At 52.9% G+C, this 19,721-nt stretch overlaps 5 protein-coding genes across 5 annotated transcripts; 3 read left to right on the plus strand and 2 right to left on the minus strand.

The window, feature by feature from the left end:
- Positions 1-1,741: 1,741 nt before the first annotated feature.
- B0T23DRAFT_401373 (ribonuclease H-like domain-containing protein) lies at positions 1,742-3,904 on the plus strand (the record flags this gene model as incomplete). Its single annotated transcript, XM_062838578.1, has 4 exons — positions 1,742-1,897; positions 2,061-2,118; positions 2,219-2,925; positions 2,984-3,904. The coding sequence occupies 4 exons, from the start codon at positions 1,742-1,744 to the stop codon at positions 3,902-3,904; spliced, it is 1,842 nt and encodes a 613-aa protein (XP_062697490.1).
- Positions 3,905-5,709: 1,805 nt separating this feature from the next.
- On the minus strand, positions 5,710-9,904 carry B0T23DRAFT_27634 (uncharacterized protein). The gene is made up of 3 exons (XM_062834230.1): positions 8,319-9,904; positions 6,429-8,267; positions 5,710-6,360 (listed from the first exon to the last, which is right to left on the minus strand). Exons 1-3 carry the CDS (start codon positions 9,725-9,727, stop codon positions 5,838-5,840), a joined length of 3,771 nt encoding a protein of 1,256 aa, XP_062697491.1. The 5' UTR covers positions 9,728-9,904; the 3' UTR covers positions 5,710-5,837.
- B0T23DRAFT_27633 (uncharacterized protein) lies at positions 9,905-10,407 on the plus strand. The gene has a single exon (XM_062834229.1). It carries the CDS (start codon positions 10,083-10,085, stop codon positions 10,368-10,370), a length of 288 nt encoding a protein of 95 aa, XP_062697492.1. The 5' UTR covers positions 9,905-10,082; the 3' UTR covers positions 10,371-10,407.
- Positions 10,408-14,928: 4,521 nt separating this feature from the next.
- Positions 14,929-15,863, minus strand: B0T23DRAFT_401375 (uncharacterized protein; the record flags this gene model as incomplete). The annotated part of the gene is made up of 5 exons (XM_062838579.1): positions 14,929-15,143; positions 15,242-15,333; positions 15,443-15,623; positions 15,692-15,758; positions 15,789-15,863. 5 exons carry the CDS (start codon positions 15,861-15,863, stop codon positions 14,929-14,931), a joined length of 630 nt encoding a protein of 209 aa, XP_062697493.1.
- Positions 15,864-16,903: 1,040 nt separating this feature from the next.
- On the plus strand, positions 16,904-19,262 carry B0T23DRAFT_401376 (glycogen synthase; the record flags this gene model as incomplete). Its single annotated transcript, XM_062838580.1, has 5 exons — positions 16,904-16,982; positions 17,042-17,139; positions 17,205-17,480; positions 17,534-19,089; positions 19,151-19,262. 5 exons carry the CDS (start codon positions 16,904-16,906, stop codon positions 19,260-19,262), a joined length of 2,121 nt encoding a protein of 706 aa, XP_062697494.1.
- Between the last annotated feature and the right edge of the window lie 459 nt (positions 19,263-19,721).

The raw sequence follows: 19,721 nt of genomic DNA on the forward strand, positions 1-19,721 counted from the left end.
TTAGGCAGGTGGGATCACTCATCAAAATATGGATATGGTGCCCGGTTATACTCAGCTGTCAGCCCAAGGAACCTCAAGTTTCCAGAACATTAAGGCTTTTTTGGTGGCCTTTGACTACCTCTAGGTACCTTACCTCTGTTGTCATCAGCAATCAAGTTGGGTCGGAGATAGTGGGACGGAGGGAAGGAGCCTCGAGGTTGAATTGGAAAGGACGTTTTGGCAGCTTTAATACAAGTTTGCCATGTAAATGCGGAGTACCGGGTACTTTACTCATAAGCACATTGCTCTCTGTACGAGGTGATGCAGAAGGTATGGGATACCTCCGGAGATATTGAGTGGATTTCTTCCACTTTCTGTTAATGAGACGGGCCTTGAACTGTTGACGATTTTCCTGTCTTCATATGAGTGCTGCGGCCGTGCGTAGATACCACCGACGAGGTGCTTGATGGAAAAATATGTTGAGAGGAGAAGTTCCCGTCCATGGCCTGTTACAGCGCCGTCCACAACTGGTCGGTCCTCTATCCGTAACCTGGAGTGCAGCGATGGACTCTTACACTCGACCCTCGAGGAAATTTCCTTTTGATATCCTGACGGACCTTTCCCCTTTGCGACCCCACCCTTTTCATCCACTTCTATGGGTCTTCGGTCACTTCTACTGCGACCTAAAAGGCACTCAGGGCCCACTAGAACACTAACGTACTACATTGTTTTGAGTGCGGTCGTCTGTTAGTGACCTAATTGATAGAATATCGGTATTCTGGCGGGGCCTTTCTGTCATCCGGATCTGAAGAGTTCGAGGATTGCATAGGTCGCTCGCTCGTTCGTTTTTGCAATCGTGTTGCGTCTGGGTCGCTGTTTGTTGCCGTATTACTACTTGTACCTATTCAACACGAGCAGGAACCGAGCAATCGCACTTGTTGTTTCGATAGTTGTCTTGACCGGTCTGTTCGGCAGCCGTCGCCTTCGCTCCATTCACTCACCTTCCTTCAATCACCACCTCCACTTCCGTCCCGCCCAACCTTCCTGCGTGTGAAGTTCAGTCGCAGAAGTCAACCGAGTCAAGTCAACCTTGGCTGAACCATTTCGCCCTGGGTATCTCCGTGAGCGCCAGACGTGTGCCATTTTTTGCTGGGCTATTTTGCTATAGACCGTAGAGAAATTGCATGTTCCCGAATCCCGTTGGTCCAGTGTTAAGAAGATAACGGGCAATCGCTCACCTACTCTCACCTCCACTGTCACTGAACGAAAAGCTGGGACCGAACTGGCACCAAATTAGCACCAAACCGCCCCCGGCACCACCAACTGAACCGACTGGGGACGACCGGGGACGACTGGGACCAGGTGGTGCTTGCGTCGGGTACTTAGGCTGGGTACTCCTAACCAGCTACCTCTACGCCAACGAAAAAAAAAGGTTTGGACTCCTCTGACAAGCGGAAGTCGACGAACGGGAAACGGTCAACCTGCTCCATCCACATCTGCCATTGCTAGGTCCGTCTTCCCACTGCCCCCGTCTCCCGACCTGCATCCATCACCGACGACCCTCCTTCACCGTCGCCGAAAACTCTACCCTAAAACCCGGGACTGACCAAGCTGAATCGGAGCAGGCACCCACCCCTCTTGCCGACTCCTCGCTTCCATTGCATCCATCTCGGGGCGCACCTCATCGACGTCGGCCCATCCGCCTCCTTTACGCCCTTCTTCCCGTCCACTCCCCAGGCCCTCGGGTGCCTCCTCACCCGTCATGGCGACCCAGCAAAGTCCGCCTTTCAAGGTGGACCGCTACGTGGTCATTCACGTCGCGACCACATGCGACGAGCACGGCGTTTATGTGACCAAGGACTCCGCCGAGGTCATTGAGCTCGGTTGGATTCTTTTGGATGCCAACAACCTCGAGGAAGTAAGCAGCAAACAATCCCTTACATTATGATGCCGTACCGCCGGCCTCGGCCTCGGCTCCGGTCTCCAGTCTGTCCGCAATGCTCTTTTCACCCTGAGATTTCCCGCGTTCAGGGCGCTGTGATTCTGTCTATGCTCAATGCTGACCACACCGTGTGTTGCAGATCCACAGAGAGAGCGTTCTCGTCAAGCCGGTCAACACTCCCATTACTCCTCTTTGCAGTGCGTTGAACCTCGCCCCCTGATCCGTCTCCGCCTGCTGGACCAATTGGCTCTTCTCATGGCGGCTACAGGCACTCCTTACTGACCCCTTGCCCAACAGCGAGCTTGACGACCCTCACGTGGGAACATGTCCGTAACGCCGGCACCTTCAGAGATGCCATCAACCGCTTCGATGCTTTTGCCTCCGAACACTTGACTGGCCCCAACCTCGACTTCGTTTTCGTCACCCTAGAGGCTTGGGATTTGCGCGTCCAGCTCCCTAGGGAAGCCCGTGACAAGGCCGTTGTCCTTCCCCCCTATCTGCAGCACTCACGCACTTTCGACCTGCGCACCGAATACCAAAGATGGCAGCAGCATCACCCCGAGTCGCTGCCTTTCGGCCCCTCATCGCTTGCTAACATCTGCGCGGCCCTCGAGGTGGAGGCTGTTCAGAGCAGCGCTCCCATCAAGCACAACCTGCCGTTCCACCTGCAGGCTCTTGCTCCCGCGTCTCCTCGCCGTGCCATGGAGGAAGCTGTCACTCTTGCCCGTGTCCTGCGTAGCTTGATTCGCAAGTCTCAGCCCGCTCATGAGCATCCTGATGTGCTTACTCGGCCTATGGATGCCCGTGCTGACGTTCGTGCTTTTTTGTCGGAGCGCAGCAAGGTGTTGCACATGTCCGGCTTGCCGCACGACACTACCCAGTCCGAGCTGGAGAGCTGGTTCACCCAGTACGGTGGTAGGCCCATTGCGTTCTGGACTCTGCGGACTCCCGAGCAGCACAAGCCTACCGGAACCGGCTTCGCCGTCTTTTCTTCTCACGAAGAGGTATGTCTTGTTTTCTGCATAACTATAATCAGTCTCACTGACATCATACACCTTTTAGGCCGCCGAAAGTCTTTGCATGAATGGAAGGGCTTTGAACGAGAAGGCTATTGAGGTGTCGCCCTCCTCTAGCAGGGTCCTTGATCGCGCTTCCGAGATCCTTACGCCCTTCCCTCCCAGCAAGAACCGCCCCCGACCTGGTGATTGGACGTGCCCCTCTTGCGGTTTCTCCAATTTCCAGCGCCGTACCGCCTGCTTCCGCTGCTCCTTCCCGGCTGTCAGTGCTGGTCCCACTGGCGAGATGGGCTATGGCTACGGCTACGGTCCCCCGGCTATGATGCCCGCTCCTCCTCACATGGGCCACCACGGCCATGGCGGTGGACACGGCCGTATGGGCGGCTCTGGTGTCGTTCCTTTCCGTGCCGGTGACTGGAAATGTGGTAACGAGGTCTGCGGATATCACAATTTCGCCAAGAACGTGTGCTGTCTTCGTTGTGGAGCGAGCCGTGCTGGCGCCGCTGTCGTCGCCGATTCAGGCTATCCATCCCCCTTGGACGCTCAAACCTCTTACGGCATGAATCAAGGATCCATGGGCGGCAATTCTGCGCCTGGCCCCTTTGCTTCCGCCAGTGGCTTCAACTCTGCGGGTGGATATGGCCAGCATTTCGGTGGCCCGCCCAGTACTTATGCTCTTCCCTCTGGCCTCGGTGGCGGTGCTGCTCCTTACCCATCCTTGAACACCCATTTCGGCCCCGCTCCTGGCTCGCACTCGGCCGGTCCTTTCGATAGCCGTGCCGCCGAGGCCGCTTTCCAGTCCGCCAGCAACGGACCCGCCTCTGCCGGCCCTGGAAACAATTTCTACTCTCAAACTGAGAGCGATCCTTTTGCTTTCCTCTCCAGCGGCATCGGTAGCCTTTCTGTCAGCAACCAGGATGCTCGTCAGAACGGCGGTGCTGCTCCTGCCAGCAAGTCACCCGCGTAAAGGAACAACATCACAACTCTTCCCAGTGCCAAGCCGTACGACGGATTGCTCACATGGCATCGAGCTTTCGATTGTTTCTTCAGTTGTGAATTTCACCGCGAACAATTTTGGGAACGAGAATAGAGATCAATTTGGAATCTTGGCGATAACTATGGGCTTATACTGTTTCTTCACGGGGTGCATGGGGCAAGCGGAGCACGGGTGCAGGCAAGGCTTTTGGGAGAACTACTGCGGCGGTTTTTACTTGGGCGTGGGAAGCGGGACGGAAGCGGCGCCTGGCAGGCAAAAATTTGCGAATCGGATGGGTATGATAAAAAGAAACGCAACATGCCATTTTTACAAAATCCCTCAGGGCGGAGTTTATCTCGAACGACGCATGGTAACTGGCTGGCTGGCTTATGGCAAAAAAAAGGGGGCGGGAACGGCTGGATTCATTGCTAGGAGCTACGGTTAAGGCCAACGGTCTCTCAGCGGCTCTCGGTTTTTGCAACGCCGGTTCGCTAGAGCGAGACATATCATGGACTGGCGGAGCTGGGTTAACGGAGCAGGGGAAAAGAACTAAATCGTAATTTTGGCCTTATGTTTCTTTGGGGGGGCGGTTGGGGGTGCTGGTGGCTATGGGTGCTGTTGCCTTTTCCGCGACTTTCATTTTCATATCTATTGGAGGAGTGTCAACGTACTATTTTTCTCTGCCAATTTGGTGCTTTCAAGTTTGTTCGAAATCTTTTCCTCCCATCACTTTTCACATCTAGTCAAATCATATACAAGAACAAACAAAACCGCGGTACTTTATTTCGAACAGTGGCAAGGCAAGGCACGTGGAGCAAAAGACGGACCGTCAAATTGGTTGGGGAACTCAGCGGAGGCGAAGGGGTGTAGGTTGGTTTATTGGTTGGGATGGACGAGACGGTTTGCAAGGAGGGGCCGAGGTTCATCTCTTCCCAATTTCATAACAACATGTTATGTAACTGCTGTTTGTGAATACTTCTTTTCCCCCGCGTTGTGTTAAGTTGTTTCTCTCTTCTTTGAAGGGGTGCCTGGAGTTGGTTTGGTGTGTGCGAGAAGAAAAAGGGTAAAATAAAATGGGTTTTACAGTATTATCCGGTTGAAACATTTACATCGTAACCGGGAAAAGTTTGATATGCTTAGGTGGCGTGGGCGGGTAGGCTTGAGTCGAAAGGAGGGAGAGAAAAAGAAAGGGGGGAGAAGAAAGAAAAGGGGGGGGGGGGGGGGGGGACGGATGTTCTACTGATTTGGATGGGTAGATTGTAAACTGTACATCTTCCTCACAAGGCATCATCATATCGTTGATGCATCATGCTTCTTCTGTCCTCTTCGCATTCAAGGAGTTCAGTGTTGTCTACCTTTCCCTCTGGCCCTAGCGATGTCTTCTACCATTTCACACGAAACTGCTTTAAGTCAAACCTTCATTTTTTTTTTTCCCCCATCCCATCACACCCCGTTGGATACTCTCCCATGTCCTAGCTTCCTCCCCCCTATGTCCTCCTTGCGCAAATATCCCGTGGTTTACCAAATTTCTCTATACCATGTCCATGTTTGTCCCCCCAGCTCGTTGCCCGTTGCGTTTATACCAATGATAATTCAAGACGTGTCGGGCCAAGACCGGTACGATCTGTCCCCATTTATATACCATATGCGATATCATAAGATAGAATAGTTTGCAACTAACTTCCTGCTGACAATCTACTCACCCCTATCTATGCCTGCTGCCTTGACTCGACGACCAACAGCCTCGATATCTAGCTTTACGATCTCGCACTGGTCCCGTCATGACCGTCATCGTAGATTGGTTTCGATTTTGATGCAGAATGTTTTGCAAAAACCAGCTTTGCACTGCAGGCGAAGCATGATTGAAAATCAGGCCAGGGTAACGATTCTGCCACATAATCTTCTCATAATACGCCATGTTCTCCTAGTTATGACTTTGACTTGCTGCCGGCCCAGATGGGGCATTTGTGGGTGCCCGTGCCCGTGCCTGTGCCTGCGCCGGTGGTAAGTGTGATGAAGATGATGCTGATGGCCGACATTGCTGCTGTTCCTGTTGTTGTTGTTGTTGTTGTTCTTGTTGGTGTTGTTCCCTGGGCCTGGTGGGTACTGATGACCGTTCGGGCTCTCGCTGCTGCTGCTGCTGCTGCGGCGGCGGCGGCGCTGAGGATGATAATGTTGTTGATGGTTTGTTGGCAGCATGTGGGTCCAAGTGCGGACGTTTGGAATCGCGCTCTGATGGTGGTGGTTCTCGACTCTCGGCAGGGCGTTTTCTAGGGTCACGATCCTTTTCTCGAGTCGAAGAGCTACCACCGCCACCACTTGGTGCAGCGGCTGCTGCTGGTGCCCCATCTTTGACAGCCCGTCGTGCTTCTCTCTCCTTCCTCTCGTTCTCTTTCCGAAGAGCCTTGGATTCGAATTCGTGCCATTCGCCATCAATATCCTTGAGTCTAAGAAGTCAAATATTAGTATCGACAAGATTCAGAAGGGACGCATTGTTGACATCAAAGGGACGTACTCGACTGCTTGTCGCGGAGCTGGCTCTTCGGTGGTGAAGTAAGGATGCGCCAATACTTGGGCAGCGCTGGGCCGTTTATCAGGGTCGTACTTGAACATCCAGAGGAGCAGCTCAAACGCGGCAGGTGTCACTAGCTCCTTATACTTCTCTGCAAATACATTTGCTCGCCGCTGAGTTGGCCGTAGCAGTTCGAACCAAGGCATTTCGATGATGTTTGGCCAGTCGTTTCTGGTCGGTGTGCCCAAAACAGAATGGATCTTGTCCAGCTGGTTGATCTCGCTACCATCGCCAGGAAAGATGGCACGCTTGGTAAATATTTCCATCATCACGCAAGCAGCGCTCCAGATATCCACGGCGGGACCGTACTGTGTCTCTCCGAGAAGTAGTTCCGGTGATCTGTACCAAATGGTGATCACACGGTTCGTATAGTCGAGTTGGTGATGTTTGGCATAGAACCGAGCCAGGCCAAAATCAGCAAGTTTGAGGACTCCCTCGTTGCTGACCAGGATATTGGCTGCTTTGATGTCTCGATGCAGGACGCCCCTAGTATGAAGATAGTCCAAACCCTCGAACAACTGCAGAGCCAAATGCTTCTTCTGGGCCGGGTCCAGAGTATAGTTAGGATGGTTGATGAGCCCTGTAAGATCGTGTGATAGGTACTCGAATACCATGAAGCACTCGTTCATCTCAACCATCACTTCCATGAGCTTGACGATATTCCTATGGCTTAGAGACCGGAGCAGCTTGATCTCTCGTACCGCTGTCACAGGGAAGCCATCTCTTTCTCCTTCCATTCGTATCCTCTTGAGGGCCACTTGTTTTTTTGTGTAAACATTGAGGGCTTTGAACACCTTTCCATACGTACCGGAACCGATGACAGATTCGTTACCCGGCTTTCTGTGGTAAACAGACTTTGACTTTGCCAAGTCCGGCGGAAGAGCCGGCTTCTCCTTGAGCTTTTTGACAATCTTCTTCACAATTCGGGTCCTCGGCTTCTGCTGTTCCGCCGGTCTGTGGCTATCCACCGGCCTGTGACTATCTACCGGCCTGTGGCTGTCTACCGGCCTGTGCGGGTCCGGCCCTCTGCGATCATTGTGACGAGCCCTAGCAGATGCCGGTTCCGTAGGCACATTCTTGGGGAGGTCATGACGGTCCCGATTGGATCTATGGGCAGATGGCGCCGTCGGCGGAGCAGCAGCGGGCGCTTTGGGTGGTTGCTTTTGCGAGGGTTCCCGTGGCGGAACGACGGCATTGAATTTGAGAGATATCTCAGGCCTTGGAGCCGCTACTACTGGTTTTGTAGCGTTTTTCATACTGAAGCTAAATTTGTTAGAGGGCTGAGATTGTGAAGCAGCGGCTGGGCGGGTAGGGGGCTGCATTTGCTCCTCTTTCTCTTTGCCTGAATTGTTGGTATCATCGCCTTGCGAGTCTTTGTCGGGTCTGGAAGAGCTGTTAACATCCTCCCTTGTCCCCTCCTGAGTGTTTTGGCCAGAATCAGCGTACTTGCTTGGGGCCGCGTTATTTTGGGCATGGGCGGGATTGTTTTCAGTTGTTGTTGTTATTGTTGTTGTTGGTGTTATGTACTGGCCTCTGGCATTGTGTGCGTTGGGACTCCATTGGGCATTTTTAGAGCCGCCTCGATGGCCTCCGCGAGCGACACCGAATGAGCCACCGCGGAATCCACCAGATGCAGCCCGATGTCCACCACGGAACGGGCCTGTTGGGTATTGGGCCGCTGGGCCGGTTGGAGGATACGGTGGCGAATGCCCTTGATTCGAGTGGTAGTGTGCTTGCGGCCCAGTAGGGGGGCCGTAATTGCCATGCGGATATCCATATTGACTACTCCGATGTCAGTCAAGAGAATGATTGCATTGCTCTGGGAGGACATACCTTTGTGGTGAAAATTGCGGATTGTTCCACCCTCGTCCGGCACCATAAGGAGATTGGGCGGGAGGTGAGCCATGGAAGGATGAATTGGGCGTTGCATGTCCTGAAGAGTGTGAATAGTTTCGGCCATCATGTGTCTCTGTGTACCCAGGGGGCATCGGGGCGCCATAACCCCCTCGGTAGCCGTTCCTTGCAGCCATGTTCACCTCGATACTGTTTACGCCAGATGCGGGATCAAACTTTTGATCGTCACGGACTTTGCCCTTTTTGCTAGATTTGGAGCGTCGCCGGTCCCGTGGAGAGCCTTGAGGATGGTCGTAAGGCTTACGTGAGTCCGGATCGGGACTTGGCCGTCTGCGCGAACCTGCGTCGGAAGCGGGGTGTCTGTTTTCGCGATGGGGAGGGGTCCGAGAACGTGACTTTGACTGATGGCGACGTTCAGGACGATCTGGCCGGTCTGAGCGACCACGATGCCGTGGAGATGGACTCCTTCGGCGTACACGTCCCGAGGCTCGGTCAAAAACTCCCCGGTCTGGTGAGCGTGATTTCCGCCTTCGAGAGCGATCTGGCGAACGAGATCGACCTGACCGTTTCCTGTCTCTAGAGCGTCGCCGCTCGTGATGGCTTGGGGAACGGGATGGCCTCCTGTCCACTGGTGACCTGCGGCGGTCCCTTGGCAGCTGCAGGGAATTTACGTCGTCTTTTTCTCCTCGTCGAGGGCTTCGGCCACGTCGTGACTTTTTGGAGTCCGGTCCACCTGGCGATGGGGTTCGGCTACGCCTGCGCTTGCTCGAGCCTGGCGACCTTGAAGAACCACGTTGAGAGGCACGGGCCGGGTGTGGAGGAAGTTGTGAGTGGTGTTTCCCGTGATCGACGTTTTGGCCACGTTCGTGGGCGGCGTCCCCTCGGCCTCTCGGAAGGACAGGACTTCGATGGCGTCGGTCCGGGGAAAAGTGGCCGTCGCGACCACGAGGCTCGCGGGAGCGATCTCTACGGCTGCGTGGTGAGCCTCTGGAGCGATGGGGGAAACGCGATGAGCGGCCAGAGCGGTCCGGGCTGCGATGTCTCGACGGATGGCGATGGCGAGGAGCGGGCTGAGAGGAGGAAGAGGGCGGTTCGATCGAGCGGCCGCGAGGTTTGCCGGATTTGCTGGGGCCGTCGCTGGCACTGGGGCGATCTGGATTCGGCTTGTGTCGAGCTGCTGGGTCAGGAACAGGATCAGGATCAGAGGACCGGTTCACGACAGCAGCGGCAGGCGAAGTAGTCGGACGTGAAGTATTCATGCCTAGAGCATGCTCGTCTGTGAGGCTGCGTGGTTGGTTTTTGGAGATGCGGCTGCCATTTGGCATTGCAGCATCATGTCGAGTCCGAGATTCCAAAAGTGGTCCAGCCACTGGAGGTGAGGACCCCATGCACGGCTGGCAACACCCACCAGATTCGTCGATATCTGACTTTTAGAATAGTGGCCAGGGCGGTATCTTGGCCGACCGACAGGGATTACCCGACCCGCTAAAAACGCGTGCACAGCGTTCTTCTCAGGCCTGCAGCCGCCTGGCCAAAGGCACTGTCGACTCGAACGCGACAGGAATACCTTTTGACAGGTAGAAGATACCTCTCGTTAACGAACCGACGACCTTATGAATCGCCATCCATCCACCTCCTGACTCTGGGGCTGTTTTGCAATCCCAAATTGATCCGGGCCGTCTTTCCACACACGGCGGGCGCAGTTGCTCACCCTGTTCGGCGTGAGGCCGCTACTTTCCACGAATGGACTTGATGACCTCAGCAAACCGGGCAGGCAATGTAAAAGCTTCGTCAACTGCACCAACGCGTGTCCGTAAAAGTTCAAGACCGAGACCTTCACCTCCAGCCTTGCTCCGCGAATGTGTTGAAACAGTGTTATGCCTCTGCGCCTGTGCCATGTATGGTCGGCTGCAAACTGTGGTTGGCAAGCAGCAATGTATGTTCGCAGAGGGTGGGATATGGAGAAGCGATGCGGTGGAGATAATACCAGACTGTTCCTGTGCAGTTAGTAGTAAGGGAAACGCTACTTAGCAGTGGACAGCAAAAGACCAGATCTCCTCCCGCTCTGGCGATAACAGCCTTATTCAAAACAATCCATAGCACCCTTCAGAGGACAAGGAAAGGCTGATGTGACGATGAGGCTGAATACCTTGAGAGACGGCGACGTTGCGTGAAGAAGCCGAATACGTACCGCTGGTGCAAATATAATGTGGCCAGAGATGAGGTAAATGCACCGACGCCGGGCGATGGATGCCTTTGCAATCGGATGACCCCTCTTAAGGCGACGAGAACGCCTGCCTCGTTGGGGTTCATCATCCGTAGAACGTTCATCTAACGGTCAAACGCCCAGATCCTGGAGTTGACGCGACACTGCACTTGCTTGCGCGCATCCGGATATACCCCCGGGTAGACGAAGCCACGAAGCCGACATCCTTAATTGAATTCGCGAACGCTATACCCTTCCTTATAAGCCAGGGTACAGGGCGGGCGTCACATACCCGCTGGTTGCCGCTCCTGTAGCCATACCAATACCTCCCAGCCCATATCTGCGTCGAAGAGCAGAGGCATGCTCTGACTATGCAGGACTCTATATCACCAGGACATCCTCTCTATATACGTTAAGACACGCTTTACGAGTGCATCTTCATAGCTGTCCGTGAATGCCCATGTCCAGCAACCAAGCACAGGCCTCTCTCCCCATGCGATTCGAGGCATTGAACATTAGCTCCCGCCATGATGCTGCCAGTGTGCATGTCTGTCTGATTGTCAGTACCTCTTTTCGCTCGTGGTCGGTCCTCTTCGAGCCTTGACAATTCCACTTGAGGAATATGCGAGCCACATAACACCAAGCTACCGGGAGGGTAAGTTTCCTAGATGCTCGACATCGTGGCTGTTGCAGACATACACCGCCTTCAAGACTCCCATGATTGCCCTTTTGCCATGCCCTGATAGTTTATCGTAGCACATCAGTTATCGTTGGATGCCTGAAGGAGCGGCATCTTGGCGAATACAATAGCAGGCCTGTTGTCTTTCCACTACACTCTCGGGTAAGCGCAGTAGTTAAGGAGCAGTCCTCTTAGGTTTGGCCGGTGCCGGCCTGATGAACGAGCACATCCTGCTGGAGCACATAACATGCTCTTCTCGGAGCTGCGGCGTCGACAGAGAGAGAGGAAAGGAGTTGCTGAAACAATGGGGCTGTGAATACTTGTTGCTCTTCTTGCCGTGATTCTTAGGTCCTGCTCGTCCTGGTATCGAGTCTCGTACGATGTGGATACTGCTAGAAGCATCACATTATCCATCTATCCTCTGTGATCACCAGTGCTACCGGCAGGTGGTGTCAAAGCTTGGGTATCGCCTCGGCCAAAATGAGATCCGGAAAACAGGCAGCGCCGGCAACAATCAAAGAATAGGAGACGGCGGCGACGGGATTTGTGCGACCTCGAATGGCGACCATCATTTTTCTTTCAGTTACGCCCACGATCTTTCCGCGAGGGAAAACAGATGGCATGTCTGTCTCTAAAGCAAGCTTCGAGCGCCTATGGTGGTGACTGCTTCCGTAGCCGACGCGGGGGGGCATTGGTTCAGCTTTTTGGAGCGTCTGTGATGCTGTGCCCAGGTGCTGACCGCTGGGTTCGAAAGCCCCGCAAATGGTGACCCGTCGCGCACTGTCGTCACATCGTGGGAGCGACTCGGAATGGAAAATAAAGCTGTAGGCCCGCTCAGAAAATGGTCCGTCAAGCTGTGATGGTAGAGTAGGTCGTGAAGATTAGAGGTAGAGGAGCGACGGGCACTGAGTGGTGTCGATGCAGTGATCAAATCAGGTTGGCTGCTATGGCTCCAGGTAGGGGGATGTTGGCGGATGCTCGAGTCTGAAGACCGACAGTATGAGCCTGGGCAGCTGTGACAGCCAATCCCGTGACCACGCTCGCCGCGACGGCAGCTGAATGCCGTTACATGCCTAAAATAATTATGGTGGCTCGTGCGTGCGTTTTCAAGCTATCGCTGACAGCTGCACTGGGAACTCTTAGCTGGAATCGATCCTCTTGCGACATCAGCCAGCCGAACCTCTGTGCAACTGAGATTTTATCGTGACACCTATTGATCCAATCCCTGACATTCACGTTCCATATGTTTATATAAAAGAAGAGACGCTTGGTGCCAAAAAAAACTGGACTTGATCCTGCAGAATACATCAAACGTAAACATACCATACCGTTGATAACCTGAGCTGGAATCAGGTTGTTATGCAAGTTTGGGGTGTGGTGAACCTGGGTTGAGCGATGGTAGTTCAGGATTTTCATCATATCGTCGGGGGTTTTACAGGGCCACGTTTGAAGTTGATTCTCGAAAGTTTCCATCGGGTGTGTTGAGATTGTTCCGTTCAAGGTGTCCGTCTTGTCCAAGACTCTCCCGTAGCTGACCTGGCTTAGCTCTCCTGTTCTTGTTCGTAGTTCCTCCCGTGGCCAGAAATATACCAGGGGAAGATCATGTTAGGGTGTTTGTGTGGTCTACAGTTTACGCTTGATTGAGAATCGAGTAATGTAATCCAACCTTGTACTTGACAAGGCTGTGTATAAAAACAGTTTAGTCTGGAGTTTGCAAACTATTGTTGGTACGCCTTTAGATATCATTAAACTGCCTGATGTTTTCTTTGAGTGATCATGTCATTCAAGGTGGTGAAATACTGTCTTGATTATCCTGCTAGAACTCATTGTGGTTAATTTGATTAAACCTCTAACCCCAAATAGGGCAGAGATTATTGCAGGTTCATCATTCTTGTTTAATATCCTTGTGACTGGATAATTGCACGGACCACTTTGACATTGAGAGATGATGATTGATAGTAGTGGTGGTGGTGGTATCGTAATGTTAGGCTGTTTATCATCAACCTACCATCGCTTTGTCCATGTAATGATATTCAGACGAGTGTAAGCGCCTTGCCGATGCTTGCTACCATTCCACATATCAACAAGCATTGACTTCATATGTATACAGTCGGCTTTTTTTGGATACCGCCCGGCTACACATAGGTATATCACAATGCAGTTGGTTGAGTTGTCCGCGAGTGGAGTGAAACACACGGCAATCCATACTGTCGCTGACGATTTTTGCCAGTGATGAATTTAGTTCAGCTCCTATATAGTTCTGTAGGTGTGAAAAGTTCCAAACTTCCAGCATTTTCCACTGCAACCACATGAGCCACTTGGCCCGTGTCGGTATCAGCCGTCAGCCGAAACCGCAACTAGACTACAGCGTAGGTATGTAGCACAATGTAAAGAATTTTCCCCTATTCACCTTACTACCACCCATTGATCACAATTCTCATCTCATCTGCTTCTCCCGAAGATGCGGACACGGCACGGCGACGTTGAATGATCCACATCGGGTACCCACGTACGCGGACGGTTGGCTATGGCTGAAAAAAAGTCTTGCATGCCAATGAGGCATCAACGGGTGAGGGGAGGTTGGAATTGTCAATGCACGAAACCTGACTGTGCACAACACCAAACCTCCCGTCCATGTCGTTGTCGCGTGTCAATGTAGGTACATGCTGCGTTTCTACCTAACTAGTAGGTAGGGTAGCCCGTCTTTTGGGATTCCGATACCATCCTCGATGTCACTGCAAGTAATGGGATGCAGGAAAGGCCAGGGTGAAAGAAATGGCCGTAATGGGCTTTGAGGTCTGGGGATGACGAAGGTACAACACCAAAATGTTGTGCATGTAAAGAGACTTTTGTTGGAGTAGCATTGGAGGCAAAAGAGGCCCATTCAGGCTTACCGCGTGGATGGAACAGACTTCCCTTCTATGTACATATGCGATACCGCATCTGTTGGGGATTCGCAGTCTGTCCATGTTATTGGGCGCGAAGTCCGCAGCCGCGCAAGGGGAAGGTAGATGCCCATTGTTGTTTGTAGCTGCTGAGAGTTGAAGACCGGGAAAACAGCCATAATAGAGGTAGGTAGTAGCTAGATTGATTCCTCGAAAACTCTCGTATATCCCTACACAGTAACTTCGTCAATGAGGTTTCCTCTTGGAGTTCAGTTGTGCAGCATCCCCCAGAAGTCGTCCCAAGAAGATGATACCCCCGCCAATGGCATGTCGTCATGCTGACTAACTTGAGCCAGCAAGCCCCACAACAGGCGGGGGAGACAACGGAAGGAGGGGAGCTCCTCTCCAAATTTGGAAAGACCTACGGGACCCGCACGGCCCAGTGCGCGTTGTTGTGGATCCAAATTCAGTTGGGAATGACGCAAAAGAGCGGGGATCGCTGGATGGTTGGGGCTGTTCTTCTTGCTGACCAGCCACTGTTTTCTCAGCCGAGGCAAGTACCTATAGCGGCGTCATGCTGAGCTTTTGCTGTAAATGACGCTGGACGTTTCTAGAGAGAAAACAGCTTTGAGGGTGTGAAAGTTGCTGGAAAAAATCCCATCAAAGAATTGGGTAGAAATCTAACTGTTTGGGTCAACACCCATCGGCGCTGGTGGGGAATTTGTGGCTGATATCGGTTTAAGTGAATGGAGTTCCGTTGCAGAATATGAGGGGTGAAGTGCAGGAATCCCCGCGCCGATAGGTTGCAGTTGCAAGGGATCAAGGGACTTTGGAGGAGACTATAGGAATGAATGTTGCTCTGGAACCAATGCCGGGCAGTGGGGACCCAACAGCCCAACTCCAACTTGTGCTTGTCTTGTTCTTTTCCGGCCTCGCTAGAGGTACTATTTCTTCGCTTCTTGTCTGACTTTTTTCAATAGCCGTCTTTGGGCCAGCTTGGCTGTGAGATCGGGGCCGCATGGGAGTATTCGTTGCTGTTGGTTGGGTGAAATGCAGTTAGTCGAGAGGGCAACATGCGATGATCAGGACCAGACAACCCAAAGAAATTGAACGGTGGGCGTTGTTGTTACACCCGGTATGTATGGTATTGTAATTGGGCAATCTGATTGGGAAAGGTCAGACAAAAGGTGATTTGACTTTGCTGGAGCGGGGATACGCACAGATCTGGAGGACCCTCCGCAGATAATAGTATACTATCGTACCCAAGGTAGAGTAATGCAAGTGGAATTCGGGATCGCCCTTGAATCCTTTGGGGTAAGGCTCGTGGGAAGACAAAGCGCGCGGAGCTTCATGTTCAGATACATGGAGGCTCTGAAATGCCGATGGATGTCTCAAGAGTCGGATTGCGAAGAAGAAAAAATGAACAGAAATACCTGTCAAAGTTGGGGCGTTGAGGTGAGGTACCGTCATGCGTCTGAATGGCAACTCGGTGGTTCGCAAGCTTGACGCCATGCCTGTTGACCTGCGTTAACGCGGGCAGTCTACACGCTACGCACCATTGACGCTCGTTACGTAGAGGTACTGGGCGTATTTGACGGTGATGGTGCATCGATGTTGGGACGGGCGGATTCCTTAGTGCCCAGTATGTACTGTGCACGTACTGGACAGCTGTGACGGACCTCCAAAAGTTGCCATCGAGATCGAGCAACCCAGAAAGAAGGGGAACCTTTTGGCGGCGGCAACCTCGAATGCATAGCATTGGATCCCTTTGAGTTAGGTTTGCAATATCATGATCTGTACGTAGGAGGTAGCTATCTGTATAGCAGTGTTGCCCCCCAGTTCAAGAGTAGCCGAGTATGTATAAACAAACCTCAAACTTCTCCCCTCTTCTATAGCGTTACTGCCCAATTACCTATCCTATCCAAAGAAATCGGCGGCACTATCTACCTACTATTACCGACTTTCCCTCTCGCTCCCGCTTTCAGACTTCCTTCGGTCATCCAGTTCCAGCTTCACTTCAGACTGTCAACGTAGCGTAGGTAGTCTTTTGTCTGTCCTACCGTGCCCTTCCCGTCCGCAGCAGACTTCATCTCGCGCCCACTTACACGCGCCTCCCCTTGGCCACGAGGACCTCGCGTTACTCAAATTCTGACTCCTCTGGTTGGGTCTAGTATCGTGAGATTCAGTTCCAGATCTGCCTCTGTTGCTGCCCGAAGGCACTGTTTTCCAGTTCCGTTCGTGCCTCCCTGCCCTAGAGGTGGAACTCTTCGAGGTACGTTCCGGTTTGTGAGACACACTTTTTCTCTTCCTGCGACACCGCAGCACCTGTGTCGAGCCGTCGAGCCGGTGGTATTCGCAGCCCAGACTCCCAAGCGAACCTAGCTCAGAGTTCGAAGCCGTGCGCCGGGAAGAGGTTGGAAACTCGGTTCAGGTTGAGGTTCCAGTAGCTTCAGTGAGGCCCCATTCCCCGCTTCCGGCCGGGCTTTTAAAAGCTTCGCATCCCCAGCTGCACCCCTGAAGCTTCCCACCCAGACCCCATTCCCGGGTGACATTCCTAGAAGCTCTACCCCACCAGTGCGTGTTGTCTCGTCCTGGCTACGTCGACCTGATCTGCTTCAAATAGAACCCAACCGTCTGCTGGTCCCTCTTCTTGCTACGTCTACTCGTCCTCTCTTCCTCTCTACGAACCTGAAAAATCAGTGTTCTGTGGCAGCTTCTGGTTACTAACACGAAGCTCGGACGACAGAAGCATCTTGACTTCGGCGCGCCCGTCACCCATTTATATTGAGCCACAATGGCCCACGACAACCGTGAACCCCGCGAGGTCAAAAACCACCTCCTCTTTGAGGTGGCGACCGAGGTCGCTCATCGAGGTATGCGCAAAAGTATCAATTGCGCCAGGAAGGGGCTTCCAATCTAACAATTGTTCTAGTTGGTGGAATCTACTCCGTTCTCAAGTCGAAAGCTCCCGTTACAACCGCTGAATATGGCGACCGTTACACTCTTATCGGTCCCCTGAACCACCAATCGGTACGCTGCTCTTGCGCCCTTTACACTGTGGTTTGAAACATGGTTGTTGACAGGAATGATTCCAGGCGGCCGTCGAGGTTGAAGAGCTAGAGCCATCCAACCCCGAACTAAAGGCGACGATTCAGGCCATGAGAGACCGTGGCATCGGCATTCTTTACGGACGATGGCTCATTGAGGGAGCTCCCAGAGTGTTGCTCTTCGATACAAAGACCGCTTACGGTTACATGAACGAGTGGAAGACGGACCTCTGGAATGTTGCTTCCATCCCATCTCCGGACAACGACGAAGAGACGAACGAGGCCATTGTCTTCGGTTACCTGGTCGCATGGTTCCTGGGCGAGGTCAGTACTTACGTCACAAAGCAGAGAGGCGCTCGAAGCTAACAGATTCGTAGTTTGTATGCCATGAGAAGAGAAAGGCCGTCATCGCCCACTTCCACGAATGGCTTGCCGGTGTCGCGCTGCCATTGACCAAGAAGAGGCAGATTGACGTTACCACCATCTTCACGACACATGCCACTCTTCTCGGTCGCTATTTGTGCGCCGGCTCAGTAGACTTCTACAACAACCTTCAGTGGTTTGACGTTGACGCCGAGGCTGGAAAGCGCGGAATCTATCATAGATACTGCATCGAGCGAGCTGCCGCCCATTCCTGCGATGTCTTCACCACCGTTTCCCACATCACAGCTTACGAGAGTGAGCATTTGCTCAAGCGCAAGCCCGATGGTGTCCTCCCCAATGGTCTCAACGTCACCAAGTTCTCGGCCATGCACGAGTTCCAGAACCTCCACCAGCAAAACAAGGAGAAGATTCATGACTTTGTCCGCGGTCACTTCTACGGCCATTACGATTTTGAGCCAGAAAACACGCTCTACTTCTTTACTGCGGGTCGCTACGAGTTCAGGAATAAGGGTGTGGACATGTTTATCGAGTCGCTTGCCCGTCTCAACCACCGCCTCAAGACCGCCGGAAGCAAGACGACAGTTGTGGCTTTCATCATCATGCCTGCCCAGACCACTTCCTTGACCGTTGAAGCATTGAAGGGACAGGCTGTCATCAAGTCTCTGAGAGATACCGTTGATGTCATTGAGCGTGGAATTGGCCGTCGCATCTTTGAGCGCTCTGTCAAGTGGCACGAGGGCGACCCGTTGCCTGAGGAGAAGGAGCTGATTACCAGTCAGGACCGTGTTCTCCTTCGTCGTCGTCTCTTTGCCATGAAGAGGCACACGCTCCCACCCATTGTTACCCACAACATGCTCAACGACCACGAGGACCCAATTTTGAACCAGATCCGCCGGGTACAGCTCTTCAACCATCCCTCAGACCGAGTCAAGATTGTTTTCCATCCCGAGTTCTTGAGCTCGGCCAACCCCGTGTTGCCTCTCGATTACGATGACTTTGTGCGCGGCACCCATCTGGGCGTCTTCGCTTCTTACTACGAGCCTTGGGGCTACACTCCGGCAGAATGCACTGTGATGGGTGTACCAAGCATCACTACCAACCTCTCTGGATTCGGCTGCTACATGGAGGAACTCATTGAGAACTCGAGCGACTACGGTATCTATATCGTGGATCGTCGCTCCAAGGGAGTCGATGACTCGGTCAACCAGCTTACTCAGTACATGTTTGAATTTACCCAGAAGAGCCGCAGACAGCGCATCAACCAGAGAAACAGAACCGAGCGTTTGAGCGATCTCTTGGACTGGAAGCGAATGGGTATGGAGTACGTCAAGGCACGCCAACTTGCGTTGCGCCGCGCCTATCCTACATCTTTCAATGGCGAGGAGGAGGAAGACTTCATCCCAGGAGTCGAGCAAAAGATATCTCGTCCCTTCTCAGTACCGGGCTCGCCCAGAGACCGGACTGGTATGATGACCCCTGGCGATTTTGCTAGTCTTCAGGAGAGTCACGAGGGCCTGAGTACCGAGGACTACGTTGCATGGAAGTTACCGTAAGTGATGGTGATGTCCTCTCAACATGTTGAAAAATGATACTGACTTTTCTGATTCTAGTGAGGAAGAGGACCCCGAAGAGTATCCTTTCCCGCTTACCCTGAAGCAGCGTACGGGGCCGGGTAGCCCCCTCGACAGTATTCAGGGTCTACAACTCAACGGCACCAGGTAACGCGAGCTCTGTTGCCTTGATCTTCTTTCAGAATCGTTCAGTCATTGGTTGTCAGCGTTTATGTTTCCCCAAAAAAAATACACGGGCTACGTTGGGCGGAAATCTGATTTGTTCGTCCGAGCTATTCCCCCTGGTCCCCGGAAGTACTGGAGCTCGCAGAGCATAGCAAGACGAGGGTGCGATAGAAGAATCCTATCATCATCGGGTTGAGCAGGTATAAGGGTTGACGGGAGAAGGGCCGAGACGTGGGGACGTAGTATCCTCCCGGTCCTCCTTTCAACCTTCGTGGTCCCCGGTGAAGTCAAGCTCTTGTAAAGCCATAGCGGAGCGAGTTTCCAGTCCTCGACGTCGGGTTCTGAGCAGGGTACATTAGGGTAGGAACAGAACCAACGGTGTGTGTAACTGTACAGTGTATTTGGCTGGCGGAGGATTCCATCGTTTTCTTGTATCTAATAGAAT

This window comes from Neurospora hispaniola, assembly GCF_033458365.1.
Source record: "Neurospora hispaniola strain FGSC 10403 chromosome Unknown B0T23scaffold_1, whole genome shotgun sequence".
Lineage (NCBI taxonomy): Eukaryota > Fungi > Ascomycota > Sordariomycetes > Sordariales > Sordariaceae > Neurospora > Neurospora hispaniola.

Excerpts from the sequence above, each read along its gene's own strand:
- B0T23DRAFT_27634 (XM_062834230.1), bottom strand. The coding sequence starts at position 9,727 with ATGGGGTCCTCACCTCCAGTGGCTGGACCACTTTTGGAATCTCGGACT. Across the intron at positions 8,268-8,318 it reads CCGCAATTTTCACCACAAAG|TCAATATGGATATCCGCATG; the intron begins GTATGTCCTCCC and ends ACATCGGAGTAG. Across the intron at positions 6,361-6,428 it reads GCTCCGCGACAAGCAGTCGA|ACTCAAGGATATTGATGGCG; the intron begins GTACGTCCCTTT and ends TTGACTTCTTAG.
- B0T23DRAFT_27633 (XM_062834229.1), top strand. The coding sequence starts at position 10,083 with ATGGACTTGATGACCTCAGCAAACCGGGCAGGCAATGTAAAAGCTTCG.